The 16,508-nt window shown below is 52.7% G+C and overlaps 3 protein-coding genes across 3 annotated transcripts; 1 reads left to right on the forward strand and 2 right to left on the reverse strand.

Moving 5' to 3' along the window:
- Positions 1-85: 85 nt before the first annotated feature.
- Positions 86-1,183, forward strand: LOC125491477. The gene has a single exon (XM_048633578.1). The coding sequence runs from the start codon at positions 86-88 to the stop codon at positions 1,181-1,183; it is 1,098 nt and encodes a 365-aa protein (XP_048489535.1).
- A 949-nt stretch (positions 1,184-2,132) lies between these two features.
- Positions 2,133-3,082, reverse strand: LOC125491466. Its single transcript, XM_048633522.1, has one exon. The coding sequence runs from the start codon at positions 3,038-3,040 to the stop codon at positions 2,486-2,488; it is 555 nt and encodes a 184-aa protein (XP_048489479.1). The 5' UTR covers positions 3,041-3,082; the 3' UTR covers positions 2,133-2,485.
- A 5,484-nt stretch (positions 3,083-8,566) lies between these two features.
- LOC125491368 lies at positions 8,567-10,981 on the reverse strand. Its single transcript, XM_048633163.1, has one exon. The coding sequence runs from the start codon at positions 10,979-10,981 to the stop codon at positions 8,567-8,569; it is 2,415 nt and encodes an 804-aa protein (XP_048489120.1).
- Positions 10,982-16,508: the final 5,527 nt, after the last annotated feature.

Consider the following 16,508-nt stretch of genomic DNA (forward strand, 5'->3'; position numbering starts at 1 on the left):
AAGACAGGCCAATGCCGCTCTCGCCTATGTTGGGGATTGGGGTGTCCGTAATAAGCTCAACTTTGGTCCACAAAAAACCAAGGCTATGGTACTGACCAAGAAGCTAAAATACGACACCCCGCACCTTAGAATGGGCGGGATTGACATTGGCATGTCAAAGGAGATTAAAATACTGGGGCTCACTATAGACGAGAAGCTGACTTTCAATAGCCATGTAGCAAATGTCTGCAAAAAGGCGTTGAACATATACAAGCAGCTGTCCAGGGCCGCCCGAGTTAGCTGGGGACTACATCCCGAGGTTATACGGCTTATTTACACAGCAGCGGTTGAGCCAGTTATTATGTATGCGGCGAGTGCCTGGGCACCAGCCGCCAAGAAACTGGGTGTTCAAAAACAGCTCAACGCAGTGCAGAGGGGCTTTGCCCAGAAACTGACCCGTGCGTACCGGACCGTCTCACTCAATGCGGCCTTGGCGTTGGCCGGAGTGCTACCTCTCGACCTCAGAATACAAGAGGCAGCAGCGTTGTATGAGGCAAAGAGGGGCGTACTCCGACCAGCGCTGGGGGATGTTGAAGTGGAGCGAGTGGCTGTATATGCCGATAGCCCTCATCCTGCGAAACATATGCGCCTGGAGTTCATAAGCCTGGAAGACCAACAGCTGGTGGACCTCCACAACACACAAGCAGTACGTATCTACACCGACGGCAGCAAGATTGACGGCAAGGTGGGAGCTGCATTGTCTCTCTGGAGCAATGGAGCCGAGATCAAGTCCGTCAAACTAAAGCTGTCGCCGCACTGCACGGTCTACCAGGCGGAACTGCTGGCCATATGCGAAGCTACAAGGGTAGTGTTGAAGAGAAAGGAAACCAGTTTCGGTGTGTACAGTGACTCGCGGTCCGCCCTAGAGACGGTCACGAACAACAATACGCGGCACCCCCTGGCACTAGAGGTACGCCAAAATATAAGGACCTGCAAACTCCAAGACAAGGAAATCTCCTTGTTTTGGATCAAAGCACACGCAGGATTGGCAGGAAATGAGCGAGCGGACCATCTGGCAAAAGAAGCAGCGCTGAAATTGAAGAAGAAGCCAGACTATGACCAATGTCCGGTCTCATTCGCCAAGCGACAGATCCGCTTGGAATCGCTCGGCGAATGGAACCGGCGATACATACCTACAAGGTGAAACCGCATCCACCACAAAGGCATTCTTTCCAGACGCGATACAGGCGTACAGAACGGTCAGAAAGATGACAATAGACCATGTGGTGACGCAGGTTATGACGGGACATGGCGGGTTCTCAGAATACTTGAACCGCTTCAAGTGCAAGGACAGCCCGTCCTGCATCTGTGACCCCAGCGAGAACGAGAGTATTCTGCACATAATAACCGAGTGTCCCGTCTATGGCGTCGATAGGATGAACATAGAGATAGAGTTAAATGTATCAGTTTGTAAGGAAAATCTTAATAGTTTAATTAGTGATAATGATGTGAGAGAAAAGTTTTTACAGTATTGTAAGAAATTAGCAATAAGAGTAGCAAATAGGAATAAGTAAGATAGAATAAGGATAACACGTATATATAAATGTAGTATATATACAACTGTGTCCTATACAATATAAATGTTATATAAAGATAATAAGAAAGCAATGCTGTAGAAAAAGATAAGTAATTTTAAGTTAGAAATAAGTAAAAAATAGAAAAGAAAGCAAAAAAAAAGATAAAAAAGATAGTAAAAAATATAAAAAAAAAAAAAAAAAAAAAAAAAAAAAATTATAATAAATTAAAAAGAGAATACAAAATGTGAACCAAAATAAAATAGAAAAGAAAAACAAATATTCTGACCGGTTACGGTCTCCCGTGATAGAAGATAAGTTAAGTTAAGATTGTAATATTATGTTAAGATGTACAAAGTCCCTGATTATGTCAGGGGTGACTGGAAAGGGAGGGGTTTTAGTCGGTGAGAGTCCGACACTACCTGGCAGTACGGGCTGTCAGGTGTCCATTAGGATTTCCCCTCCCTACGAAAAAAAAAAAAAAAAAAAAAAAAAAACCTAACCTAACCTAACCATTTTTTTTTTTTTTTTTTTTTTTTTTTTTTTTACGAGGGGGAAATCTTCAGATAGATTCCCGCCGACCTCGGGGGAGGAAGACGGGATATGTGGGATTTTTACCCACTAAAACCCCCTCGGTGGCCACCATCAGTGCAGGTAGGTGCTCCGGGATCTCCAGGGGAACGCACCGGAGTCACCTCACACCGTGCCGCAGCTCTTCTCCGGGAGACTCAAGGTCTCCCCACTCCTTCGCAGCCTGCGCGGCTGTACATGGCCACATGCACAGCCGCTCTTCCCGGGGCCGCTATTATGCGGCGGCTCGGACCCCCGTCCTCACCGCCCACAGCCCCTAACCTCCTTTTGGTCGCCTTCTACGACGGGCAGGAGATACCGTAGCCTTATTCTTACTCCCGGGCTACAGGGACGCGACGGGCTCACCTGGCCTGAGCCCTTCGCCGTCGCCTCCGAGCTGGATCGGCCCTCTCCCGATCTCGCTCTGCGGCCTCTTTCTGGACCATGACGGTCTCACAGAACGAGACCACGGCCTTCCAACACTCCTTGCCTCGAGTCATGGCTGCCACCACTGAGGGCAGTGACAGATCCGGCCCGATCCTGTTAGACAGGATCTGCCTTTCGGACTCCCACGCTGGGCACACTGCAAGTGTGTGCTGCGCGGAGTCCAGGCTGCCTTCACAGTGGTGACACGACGGTGCAACCTCACGCCCTATCCGGTGCAGGTACTCACCGAAGCAACCGTGCCCGGTCAGCACCTGCGTCAGACGATACGTGAGGTTGCCCGGTCGTTGCATCCATGCGTCGAAGCACGGAAGTACGGCTGCGACTGCTCGCTGCCGACAACTTCTCGGCTCCTCCAACCGCTCCCGCCAGTGCTCCAGAGCGACCTGGTGCTCGTATCGCCGGACGGCTGATGCCGGCTCCGCATCGGCAACTTCCACATTGTGTAGTCGCTGGTACACTCGAGCGTCCATTTCCGCCAAGATGTCGAGTGGCGGAAAGCGACCCAACAAAGTCGCCGCATTGTACGATATCGTGCGATATCCGCGAACAACGCGGATGGCCATCTTACGTTGGACGCTGTTGAGCAGTGCTCGGTTGCGTCGGACACCCGTCAGTCTCTTCGACCAGACAGGTGCTCCGTAGAGGGCCATGGATCGCACGACTCCCGTATAGAGGCGGCGGACTCCTTCGCGAGGACCCCCCAGATTCGGAAGCAGCCCGTGCAAAGCACCAGCTACTTTTTGTATCCGGGGGGCTAACCTTTTGAAGTGTTCCTCGAATGACCAGCGACTATCCAGGACTAGGCCGAGGTAGCGCATATGCCGTCCTATGGCGATACGAGCATCACCAACTTGCACCGCTAGGTCAGGTGGTTCCCTGCTCCTAGGCAGTTTGTGGAACCACAACGCCTCGGTCTTGTGGGGCGCTGTTTTGAGACCCAGCTGGTGGATCTTGCCAATCACTCTGGCCACAGCATCTTCCGCCCTTGGTATAGCCTCCTCGAAGGAGGCCCCGCTAGCAACTACCAGTGTGTCGTCGGCGTAACACACTGTGCTAACACCATCTGGGAGCTCAACTCGCAGGACCGCATCGTATGCCAAGTTCCACAGAAGAGGGCCCAACACCGACCCCTGTGGAACTCCGCAACTGACATCCCTCCGCGAAAACATACCCTCTCTGCCCGGGTACTTGATATACCTGTTCGACAGGTATGACCCGACTATTCGCTGCAGGTAGGAAGGCAATTGGTGGTACACAAGAGCCTCCCTAATGGTTCCCCAAGGGATGGAGTTGAACGCATTAACTATGTCTAGGCTAATAGCCAGCGCAACTCCCCCTTGGTTCACAGCCTGCTCCGACAGTGAGCGAACGCGAAGTATCGCATCCACTGTCGATCGCGCAATCCGGAAGCCGTACTGACTATCCGAAAGGTCGGGACCATCCCGTCTCAGGTGTGCCTGGATGCGATCGGCGATGACTCGCTCAAAGAGCTTGCCAGCCTCGTCCAGCAGACAGATGGGTCGGTACGCAGAGGGAGAGTCTGCGGGCCTGCCTTCTTTCTTCAGGAGCACCAGCGTGGCCTCCTTCCAGTCTGTGGGGAACTCGCCGTCACTCAGGCAGCGGTTCAGCAGACAGATGAACTGTCTGAATAAACCAGCCCTGAGCGCCAGCACCCACACACGTCCTGGTATGCCATCGGGGCCGGGAGCGGTGTTCCGCGCTCCGAGACGCCTGACTGCTCGTTCCAGCTCCGGATCCTTCACTCCTAACTCGTCAGACCACGTGGTCGGGTCTAACGGGGGAGGGTCTTGTTGACCTTCCTGGCCCCTGGGAAACAGTGTGCTGACCACCGTCTCTACCAGAGCGGGTTCCAGGGTTTCGGTCAACGGAGGGACCCACGGACGCAGCCTGCCCAGTACTGATTTGTACGGTCGGCCCCATGGATCCCTGTTGAGACCCTCCAGGAGCTCCTTCCAGGACCGAGCCTTCGCGTCTGCAATCGCGAAACGAAGCGCGTTTTTGGCCTCCCGATAGGCGTCATAGGCGGTACTCTTTTCGGCCTCCGTTGCCTGGCGTCTTCTCCGTGCTCGGGTGTACTGGCGTCGACTGCGGAGACAACCGCGTGCAGCTGCGCAATTTCCTCTGACCACCAGTACGCCCCTCTGCGTGTGGATGGCTTGGCCCGGGGCATCGACGCGTCACAGATGGACGTCATCGTTTCCCGGAACCAATTGGCCTCCTCTTCTACGTTGACGCCTTCGGCCGGTCTTCCCGCCCAAACCTAACCTAACCTAACCTAACCTAACCTAACCTAACCTAACCTAACCTAACCTAACCTAACCTAACCTAACCTAACCTAACCTAACCTAACCTAACCTAACCTAACCTAACCTAACCTAACCTAACCTAACCTAACCTTTTTTTTTTTTTTTTTTTTTTTTTTTTACGTGGGGAAATGCCTAACGCATACCTAGCCGCTCGGGGAAGCGACTGGGTTATGTCGGGCTTGCACCGACTAAAACCCCACGGTGGACTCCATCGCGCTATTTGGAGGTGTCCCGGGAACCGCCATGTGGCATACTACCGGTAGCCTCCGCGCAGGCTGCTGTGAGAACAGCAGCACTCCTGAGGGAAGGATTTCCTACCCTCCGCAGTAGCACGCATCCACAATACGTGTTACCACGCCGCAGGACCCGCAACTCGACGCACTAAGGGTCTCCCGCCCCTCGTGCGCCTGCGACTCCAGGGCCCCTTTGAGGCAGGGGTTGCCGTAGCTCTATTGTAATGCCCGAACTACAGGGCGGGGCCCCCTTTAAGGCAGGGGATACCGTTTATATCGCTCGACTTGCAGGGCGACAGAGATGCTATCTTCTGCCACCCCGGGGTCGGCGGCCTCTTCTTGCACGACGCCTAGCTGGGTCCTCCTGTTCCCGTTCGCGTTCTGCGTCTTCCTTCTGCGACATGACGGTCTCACAAAATGTGGAGAACGCACGCCAGGCAGGTCTGCTGCTTACGATCGCTGCAATTACTGCAGGCAGCGTTAGGTCCTGCCCGATGACCGCGCAGAGAGCGCTGCGCTCATCGGCCCAGGCCGGGCACTCCGCCAGTGTGTGCTCCGCGGAGTCCACTGCAGCGCCACAGTGGTGGCACGCTTGCGTCTCTTCCCTCCCGATCCGACACAGATACTTCCCGAAGCATCCGTGCCCGGAAAGCATCTGTGACACACGGAAAGTGCACGACCCGTGCTCCCTATCTAGCCACTGTCGCAGAGCAGGGAGAATCGCGTCGATTGTGCGCCGGCCGTAGGCTGATTCGTCGAGCCTTCTTGCCCATAATTCTATGGCATCGTCCACGTACCCGTCTCTCGCAGCCCCGATCTCTCTTGGTGCTGGACGCATGTCTGTCCGACGTCCTTCCTCCCGCCAGTGATACAGGGATGAGAGGACACCGGCATCTAAGTCCCACGGTAGGGATCCAGCAATCAGGCAGGCGGCTTCTGCGGAGATGGTGCAGTATGCCCGAATCACCCTTGAGGCCATCACTCTTTGCGCTCTACGCAGATGGGTGATGTTCGACCTCGATAGGTTATCGGCCCACACAGGAGCACCGTACATGGCCATAGAACGCACGATGCCCATGTAAAGCCGCCTGCAAGATGTTCTTGGCCCACCAAGGTTGGGCAAGAGCCTACTCAGTGCCGCACACGTGGCGACCAGTTTTATAGCCAGCCTTTCAAAATGGGCGGCAAAATTCCACCGGCTGTCCAGGACGAGTCCCAAATATTTCATCGTCGACTGGACAGCGATTCGTTCTCCGCCAACTACTATGCCTGATCCAGGCGGAGGAGCATTACGGGCCCCGTGGAAGCACAGGGCCTCTGACTTGTGTAGAGCTACCTCCAGCCCCAGCATTCGGATGCGGCGCACCATCTGGGCGACACCAGCCGTTGCAAGAATGGCAGCATCCCTGAACGTGATGCCCCGAGCCGTAATCAGGGTGTCGTCTGCGTAGCAGGTGGTCTCGATACCTCTGAGGGTCGCGCCACGCAGCACCCAGTCGTAGCCGATGTTCCACAGGAGCGGGCCAAGAACCGATCCCTGTGGGACGCCGCACGACATCGCCTTTCGGCCCCAAGCCTCCCGCCCAGGGTATGTTATAAACCTTTCGGAGAGGTAGGAGTCCACTATCTCTATTAGGTATTTGGGCATCCTGTGGTACCCAAATGCTTCCTTTATGCAGGGCCAGGGTAATGTGTTGAAGGCATTGGAAATGTCAAGTGACACCGCAATCATCACATCACCATCGCGCACTGCTTCGTCCGCCAAGGTCTTTACCCGCAGAATGGCATGGACAGTGGACCTACCCCTCCGGAAGCCGAACTGGTTTTCGGACAGGTTGGGTCCTTCTGACTCCAGATGTTCTGTAATGCGGTCGGCAATGATGCGCTCAAAGAGCTTACCGACCTCATCTAGCAGCACGATTGGGCGGTATGCTGAGGGTGAATCTGCAGGCCGTCCCTCCTTCTGTAGCAACACTAGCTTGCCAGTCCGCCACTGCAGTGGGAAACTCCCCTGCTCTAGGCATTGTGACAAAAAGCGGAGGAATCTTGGCCCAAGGTGCTCCCTGAGAGCCAGGTACACCACACGGCCAGGGATGCCGTCAAGCCCAGGGGCGGCTTTTCGCGTTCGGAGTCTATGAAGGGCTACACGAAGCTCCGCTTCCGTTACTGGAGGAACATGATTATCCTCCGCTAGTTCCAACACGGCCGCCATCGATGGTGGGGCATGTGGAGGCCTCGACGGAAAGAGGGCCGATGTCACCTGATCCACTAGCTGGGGCCGGAGACTTTGTGTCAACGGTGGAGCCCAGGGGCGAAGCTTTTTCCTCGCAGCCCTGTACGGTCGGCCCCAAGGATCCACGTCTAGAGCCTCCAGCATTTCATTCCGAGCAGCCTCCTTAGACCGCCGTATAGCGATTTTAGTTGCCTTCTTGGCTGCCTTATAAGCGGTGAGTAGTGCAATTTCTTCAGCGTCTGGAGGCACATCGTTGCTGCGCCTGTTTCGTCTTCGGTGTCGGGTGTACTGGCGGCGGGCCGACATGCACGCGCGGCGTAGATCTGCGATTTCGGAAGACCACCAGTACATTTCCTTCTTGGGAGGAATTGGTCTGGCGCGAGGCATAGCCGCATCGCATATTTGCGACAGAGTCTCCCGGAACCAGTTAGCTTCGTCATCTACATGCGGAAGGCTTTCCGGGCTTGATGCCCAAGCATGGACGATGGCCGCTTCCTCTAGTGCTTCTCGGTCCAGGCGGTGTAATACCCACCGGGGGCCGGCACCACATATATTGGTCCAGCGTGTGGTATCCAGTGTTGCGGAGACATCGTATCGGATATACCGATGGTCTGACAGAGTCTCCACATTCACTATAACCCTCCAGCCCTGGACACGGGACTCCAGTGCGGGACTCGCAAACGTGACATCCACAATGGAACCCCCATTGTGACGCACACAAGTCCATTCTGACCCCCGGTTGAGAACAGAAAGTCCCACCTGGACAAGCCAATCCTCCATAGGCTCAGCACGCTCATTGCGCACCGGGGATCCCCACGCCTCTGATTTCCCGTTCAGGTCTCCTGCCACAATGACTGGGTATGGTCGACTTTGCAGAACCAGTGATCCTAGCTCCGCGAGGAAATGCTCAAAGTCCGCCACATTCCTGTTGGGCGAGAAATAGCATCCAATGATCACTATTCCGCCCAACAGTGCCGCCACGCATCCAATGCCCCTTGTTACCTTTTCAAAAGGAGGGGAGCCAACGGCACCCCGCGATACCAGGGCCACCGTTCCATCCCGGTCCGAGACCCAGTCTGGAGGCACATAGTATGGCTCGGACACCACCGCCAAGTGTATCAGCCACTGCGCCATGCTCTGGTACAGTAAGTCCTGAGCGCTTTCACAGTGGTTGATATTCGCCTGGAGAACTCTGAGGGCCATCTAGCTGGACATTGTTTCTTCCACCGCCGCTGCAGCTTCAGCATTAGCCGAGGCACTGGTAGGCAGCGGTTGTGTGGCCGCCAAGGTCTTCTTCCGCTGCTTCTTCGAGGGAGGAACGCAGGCTTTGCCACCCACCCTGTGGTTGGCCGGTTTACCAGCGGCACTGCATATGGAGCAGTGAGGGTCGGCATTGCAGGTGCTGGCCTTGTGGCCAGGCTGCCCACAGCGGTAGCAAGTGTTACTGCGGTCCACCTCCGACTTGCAACAGACGCCAACGTGTCCTGCCTCAAGGCAACGGTAGCATCGCATTGTCTTCGGTGGCTGCAGTTTTACCGAGGCTGACGTCCAACCAATCCTGAGGTGTTTAGCCTTGTTGATTTTTTGAGCAGCAGCGACGGGACAGCTAGCCAACACACTGCCCGTGGTGGAAGGTCCCATACGTAATTCTCCAACTTTTATTTGCTCTCTAGGGCATCCTCCGACAAGGGCAATTGCCTCAACCACCTCTTCCGAGGTTGAAGAGTCATCCAGACCGTAAATGCGTAGACTTGCACACTTTGTGGGCCTAGACACTTTCACAGTCTCGGATCCTATAACTTTTTCAATCTCTGCTGCTAGAGCGTCAGCAGCGGGCTTGCTTGCTATTCCCGGAATTTCAAGGATGCGGGCACCCGTGGCTGCATTCCTAATCCGCATCCCTGAAACTCCTAGGCTAGAGAGGTCGATCTTGGACTTCGCCTCGGTCAAGACTTTGGCGTAAGTCATTCCTCTGCCCGCCGCTTCCGGCTGTAAAGTTATCACCACTGCCTGGGATCGTGGAGGCCTTATTTTTGTCTTGGGGGGTTCCCTAGTAGGCGCTTTAGTGGACACTGGCGCTTGTTTCTTGGCACCACGTTTGACAACCGTGGTCCAGGTCTCCCCGTTCCTATTAGGACCAACAGGTTGTGAGGGTGACACTTGGTCCACTGGTGCTGCCACATTTGGTGCGGGCCCACTAGGTTTTTTGCCTCTTTTTCTTTTTTTGCTCTTCTTTTTTTTCTCCTGGCTAGGTCCGGGTTGTTGTTCAGCCACTATTTCTCCTGAGGGTGTCTGGATCTGCTTCTTTGCAGTCTCCGCATTATTTTTGTCCGCAGCTAAAGGTGGACGGGTCGGAGGAGCGGGTGGCAGACGCGACTCTAGTGAGGAGAGCTTGGCATCCACCATGTTCCCCACTTCCAGCATTATAGCACGCGCAAACTCGGCGAACTCCGGTCTCACCTGCTCCGCCGGCGGTCCTGCCCGGCTGGATTTGCTTGGTTGTACCGTCCGTGCCGGTGAAACCCGACGTGCCTCCTCTATTTGCCTAGGGCCTACCAAGGGAGCAGGGGAGGGGGATCGGCGCCCATTCACTGCTTCGAAGCCGGAGCGAAGAGTCTGGAACTCCCTTCGCAGGTCCGCTTGTTCCGCTCTGAGTGCCTCGTTCTCCTTTCTCAGGCGCTCAACCTCGGACTGCAGGCGATTATTATCAGCCTGCAGTTTAGCCACCTCTTCGTTTGTAGTCCGAACACTAAGAGTTTTCACAGCCGTGGAAATTGCCTCGACGGAATCTTTTATCGCCCGCACAAAGGTGCCCTTTAGGTTTCGGGACTTTTTCCCCACGTCCATGATAACATCCAAGTTATTGGCTATAACTGTCTGCAAGTCAGCAGACAGCCTATTATCTCCATCCCCAAGTGTTTGGGAGATGGCCTGATCCAACCGGGAAAACGACTCTCTGGCTTTCAGAGAATGGTTTGCAACCTCTTCTTCCAAGCGGAGCCGTAATTCTTTCTCCTTGGCTGCCGCGAGTTCAGCTTTGGCCTTTGCTAAGCCAACATATTGGCCAGTGGTAGGCGGCCTGCCTCGGCCCCTTTTGGGTGTGCCAATCTTGTTAGGCGCACCGCTCGGGCTTCCTCCTGAGCCGCTTCCAGAGTCGAAGACCGCAGATCGTTTACGTTTTTGGGACCTACTCTGCCAATATTTGCCAGAGGGACCCACTCTCTCCTCGTCTGCAGTGCTCTCCGCGCTGTCTGTAGATTCTGCAGACTCTAGCATGACCACACTAGCCTCGCTTACATGGGCGGGAGACTCGAGCGATCGACCCCTGCCGCTTCGGATCGATCCCTCAGAGACCCCGTCCCTTTTTCCTCCCTTTTTGGCGCGAGCGCCTTGGCCAGAGCCCTGAACCGATTCCGGGGTGGTGGAACCCGGTCTCAGTCCAGTTTGCTCCGCGGGCTTTCCGCCCGCTTTAGTGCCCAAAGTGTGTGCCTTAGCACAATGTTCATAACTACTACTCCTACTACTCTCCTCTCCCTCCTCAACCTCAAAACTTAACCTACTTAAACTACGCCTCCTACTATCTACAACTTCATCTTCGTCTTTGTTGGATTGTTGCATGTTTAGATCCCACGAGTATGAACATTTTAAAATATCCCTAATACACCTGGAGTGCGGGACTTCTCCAGGGTTGGTCGTTAACGACGGAGATACTCCCCCGCCTCCTACCCTTGCGAGTAGGAGCCTGACGCCACGCTAGACCCGTAGGTACCACAACGCCAGTAACTTGAGGATTTTTATTGAGGTTTTCTCCTCTTGAGCCGGCCGTTTAAGGCAAGCTCCCTGGTCCCAGGCCGCGAGACATGACCACGTCACCTTGGGATAACAGGTTTGCCGGCGGTGGCTTGTAGAAAAGCCTGTCTAGCAGCCTGTGAATTCACAGACCTAAGACCCGCCGCCCGTGGTTTTTGAAGAGGTTGTCTCCTCGTGGCCCCAATCACGAACTGTGAGAGCGGCCCCCGTTCCTCGGAAATATCCAAGGGATACGGGTTGCCCGGAAACTAATCAAATAGCACCGCGCACGGGCGTTTCCGCCTCCACCTTGGATTTTTTACAGAGGTTTTCTCCTCGCAGCCCCTCCCACACAAGGAGAGCGGCCCCCGACCCTATGATGTCCCACCACAGTACATCCAGGGTTACGGGTGGCGTAAGCAAAAGCATGCCCGTGGCTGGGCACGCTAGCCGCCCATGGGTTCCTCTTGGTTTCACCGTATCAGTCGAGTTATAGCGGCAGACTCGACAGTTACAGCTACTCAGCCCCCCCGGCACGACAAGCCGAGAACCCTTCGGGGGGGAACCTAACCTAACCTAACCTAACCTAACCTAACCTAACCTAACCTAACCTAACCTAACCTAACCTAACCTTTTTTTTTTTTTTTTTTTTTTTTTTTTTTTTTTTTTTTTTTTTTTACGTGGGGGAAATCTTCAGAAAGATTCCCGCCAACCTCGGGGGAGGAAGACGGGATATGTGGGATTTTTACCCACTAAGACCCCCTCGGTGGCCACCATCAGTGCAGGTAGGTGCTCCGGGATCTCCAGGGGAACGCACCGGAGTCACCTCACACCGTGCCGCAGCTCTTCTCCGGGAGACTCAAGGTCTCCCCACTCCTTCGCAGCCTGCGCGGCTGTACATGGCCACATGCACAGCCGCTCTTCCCGGGGCCGCTATTATGCGGCGGCTCGGACCCCCGTCCTCACCGCCCACAGCCCCTAACCTCCTTTTGGTCGCCTTCTACGACGGGCAGGAGATACCGTAGCCTTATTCTTATTCCCGGGCTACAGGGACGCGACGGGCTCACCTGGCCTGAGCCCTTCGCCGTCGCCTCCGAGCTGGATCGGCCTTCTCCCGATCTCGCTCTGCGGCCTCTTTCTGGACCATGACGGTCTCACAGAACGAGACCACGGCCTTCCAACACTCCTTGCCTCGAGTCATGGCTGCCACCACTGAGGGCAGTGACAGATCCGGCCCGATCCTGTTAGCCAGGATCTGCCTTTCGGACTCCCACGCTGGGCACACTGCAAGTGTGTGCTGCGCGGAGTCCAGGCTGCTTTCACAGTGGTGACACGACGGTGTAACCTCACGCCCTATCCGGTGCAGGTACTCACCGAAGCAACCGTGCCCGGTCAGCACCTGCGTCAGACGATACGTGAGGCTGCCCGGCCGTTGCATCCATGCGTCGAAGCACGGAAGTACGGCTGCGACAGCTCGCTGCCGACAACTTCTCGGCTCCTCCAACCGCTCCCGCCAGTGCTCCAGAGCGACCTGGTGCTCGTATCGCCGGACGGCTGATGCCGGCTCCGCATCGGCAACTTCCACATTGTGTAGTCGCTGGTACACTCGAGCGTCCATTTCCGCCAAGATGTCGAGTGGCGGAAAGCGACCCAACAAAGTCGCCGCATCGTACGATATCGTGCGATATCCACGAACAACGCGGATGGCCATCTTACGTTGGACGCTGTTGAGCAGTGCTCGGTTGCGTCGGACACCCGTCAGTCTCTTCGACCAGACAGGTGCTCCGTAGAGGGCCATGGATCGCACGACTCCCGTATAGAGGCGGCGGACTCCTTCGCGAGGACCCCCCAGATTCGGAAGCAGCCCATGCAAAGCACCAGCTACTTTTTGTATCCGGGGGGCTAACCTTTTGAAGTGTTCCTCGAATGACCAGCGACTATCCAGGACTAGGCCGAGGTAGCGCATATGCCGTCCTATGGCGATACGGGCATCACCAACTTGCACCGCTAGGTCAGGTGGTTCCCTGCTCCTAGGCAGTTTGTGGAACCACAGCGCCTCGGTCTTGTGGGGCGCTGTTTTGAGACCCAGCTGGTGGATCTTGCCAATCACTCTAGCCACAGCATCTTCCGCCCTTGGTATAGCCTCCTCGAAGGAGGCCCCGTTAGCAACTACCAGTGTGTCGTCGGCGTAACACACTGTGCTAACACCATCTGGAAGCTCGACTCGCAGGACCGCATCGTATGCCAAGTTCCACAGAAGAGGGCCCAACACCGACCCCTGTGGAACTCCGCAACTGACGTCCCTCCGCGAAAACATACCCTCTCTGCCCGGGTACTTGATATACCTGTTCGACAGGTATGACCCGACTATTCGCTGCAGGTAGGAAGGCAATTGGTGGTACACAAGAGCCTCCCTAATGGTTCCCCAAGAGATGGAGTTGAACGCATTAACTATGTCTAGGCTAATAGCCAGCGCAACTCCCCCTTGGTTCACAGCCTGCTCCGACAGTGAGCGAACGCGAAGTATCGCATCCACTGTCGATCGCGCAATCCGGAAGCCGTACTGACTATCCGAAAGGTCGGGACCATCCCGTCTCAGGTATGCCTGGATGCGATCGGCGATGACTCGCTCAAAGAGCTTGCCAGCCTCGTCCAACAGACAGATGGGTCGGTACGCAGAGGGAGAGTCTGCGGGCCTGCCTTCCTTCTTCAGGAGCACCAGCGTGGCCTCCTTCCAGTCGGTGGGGAACTCGCCGTCACTCAGGCAGCGGTTCAGCAGACAGATGAACTGTCTGAATAAACCAGCCCTGAGCGCCAGCACCCACACACGTCCTGGTATGCCATCGGGGCCGGGAGCGGTGTTCCGCGCTCCGAGACGCCTGACTGCTCGTTCCAGCTCCGGATCCTTCACTCCTAACTCGTCAGACCACGTGGTCGGGTCTAACGGGAGAGGGTCTTGTTGACCTTCCTGGGCCCTGGGAAACAGTGTGCTGACCACTGTCTCTACCAGAGCGGGTTCCAGGGTTTCGGTCAACGGAGGGACCCACGGACGCAGCCTGCCCAGTACTGATTTGTACGGTCGGCCCCATGGATCCCTGTTGAGACCCTCCAGGAGCTCCTTCCAGGACCGAGCCTTCGCGTCTGCAATCGCGAAACGAAGCGCGTTTTTGGCCTCCCGATAGGCGTCATAGGCGGTACTCTTTTCGGCCTCCGTTGCCTGGCGTCTTCTCCGTGCTCGGGTGTACTGGCGTCGACTGCGGAGACAAACCGCGTGCAGCTGCGCAATTTCCTCTGACCACCAGTACGCCCCTCTGCGTGTGGATGGCTTGGCCCGGGGCATCGACGCGTCACAGATGGACGTCATCGTTTCCCGGAACCAATTGGCCTCCTCTTCTACGTTGACGCCTTCGGCCGGTCTTCCCGCCCATGACGCTACCGTTGCAGCAGCAACTAGGCAACCTAACCTAACCTAACCTAACCTAACCTAACCTAACCTAACCTAACCTAACCTAACCTAACCTAACAAAATGAAAATGAAAATGAAAATGAAAATGAATATGATAACCTAACCTAACCTAACCTAACCTAACCTAACCTAACCTAACAAAATGAAAATGAAAATGAAAATGAAAATGAAAATGAAAATGAAAATGAAAATGAAAATGAAAATGAAAATGAAAATGAAAATGAAAATGAAAATGAAAATGAAAATGAAAATGAAAATGAAAATGAAAATGAAAATGAAAATGAAAATGAAAATGAAAATGAAAATGAAAATGAAAATGAAAATGAAAATGAAAATGAAAATGAAAATGAAAATGAAAATGAAAATGAAAATGAAAATGAAAATGAAAATGAAAATGAAAATGAAAATGAAAATGAAAATGAAAATGAAAATGAAAATGAAAATGAAAATGAAAATGAAAATGAAAATGAAAATGAAAATGAAAATGAAAATGAAAATGAAAATGAAAATGAAAATGAAAATGAAAATGAAAATGAAAATGAAAATGAAAATGAAAATGAAAATGAAAATGAAAATGAAAATGAAAATGAAAATGAAAATGAAAATGAAAATGAAAATGAAAATGAAAATGAAAATGAAAATGAAAATGAAAATGAAAATGAAAATGAAAATGAAAATGAAAATGAAAATGAAAATGAAAATGAAAATGAAAATGAAAATGAAAATGAAAATGAAAATGAAAATGAAAATGAAAATGAAAATGAAAATGAAAATGAAAATGAAAATGAAAATGAAAATGAAAATGAAAATGAAAATGAAAATGAAAATGAAAATGAAAATGAAAATGAAAATGAAAATGAAAATGAAAATGAAAATGAAAATGAAAATGAAAATGAAAATGAAAATGAAAATGAAAATGAAAATGAAAATGAAAATGAAAATGAAAATGAAAATGAAAATGAAAATGAAAATGAAAATGAAAATGAAAATGAAAATGAAAATGAAAATACTCAAAATATTAAATAAAAAAGGCACAGAGGTACTGAATACCATAAAAAGACGCAAGCTGGAATACTTCGGCCACATAATGCGAAACCCCAAATACGAACTCCTCCAAGTACGGCGGCCTCAAAGACGGAAATCAGCAGGATGATTGCCAACCTTCGCTAGGAGACGGCACCAGAAGCAGAAGAAGATGAAAAAAATTACATCTGTCAAAAAAATCATATTATCATCATCGAGAGGTTTCGGTTGTGAATAAGGACACCTTCTTGTACTTGTTATGTATAAATCGTCAGAGTCTACTGCTAGACGTAAATAAATACCAGCAGTTCATACCTATTAAGGAGGTGGTGAATAAGGACACCTCATTGTTATCTATGATCCCCTGGTACATTATTTCTAATCTACATAATACCTAATCATACCTTCTGTATTGATTGTCATTAACACTATGTACATATGTACATATTAATTTTATAATATCATGCCAATGATATACCTCTGTGCATTGTGCAATAGTCTCTGGTGAAACACAAGAATTGCTAGTACGCATGAAAAAATGAAAATGAATCGAATACTCAAAATATTAAATAAAAAAGGCACAAAGGTACTGAATACCATAAAAAGACGCAAGCTGGAATACTTCGGCCACATAATGCGAAACCCCAAATACGAACTCCTCCAAGTAATAACCCAGGGGAAAATACAAGGCAGGAGGAGGCCTGGGCGGCCAATGACATCATGGCTGCAAAATCTACTCGAGTGGTTCCAGCTGAGCACTGAAGAATTTGTTCCGTGCGGCGGCCTCAAAGACGGAAATCAGCAGGATGATTGCCAACCTTCGCTAGGAGACGGCACCAGAAGCAGAAGAAGATGAAAAAATTTACA

The sequence above is a fragment of the Plutella xylostella genome, chromosome 5 (assembly GCF_932276165.1).
Source record: "Plutella xylostella chromosome 5, ilPluXylo3.1, whole genome shotgun sequence".
Lineage (NCBI taxonomy): Eukaryota > Metazoa > Arthropoda > Insecta > Lepidoptera > Plutellidae > Plutella > Plutella xylostella.

Coding starts and splice junctions, on each gene's coding strand:
- LOC125491477 (XM_048633578.1), top strand. CDS start 86: ATGGTACTGACCAAGAAGCTAAAATACGACACCCCGCACCTTAGAATG.
- LOC125491466 (XM_048633522.1), bottom strand. CDS start 3,040: ATGGACGCTCGAGTGTACCAGCGACTACACAATGTGGAAGTTGCCGAT.
- LOC125491368 (XM_048633163.1), bottom strand. CDS start 10,981: ATGCAACAATCCAACAAAGACGAAGATGAAGTTGTAGATAGTAGGAGG.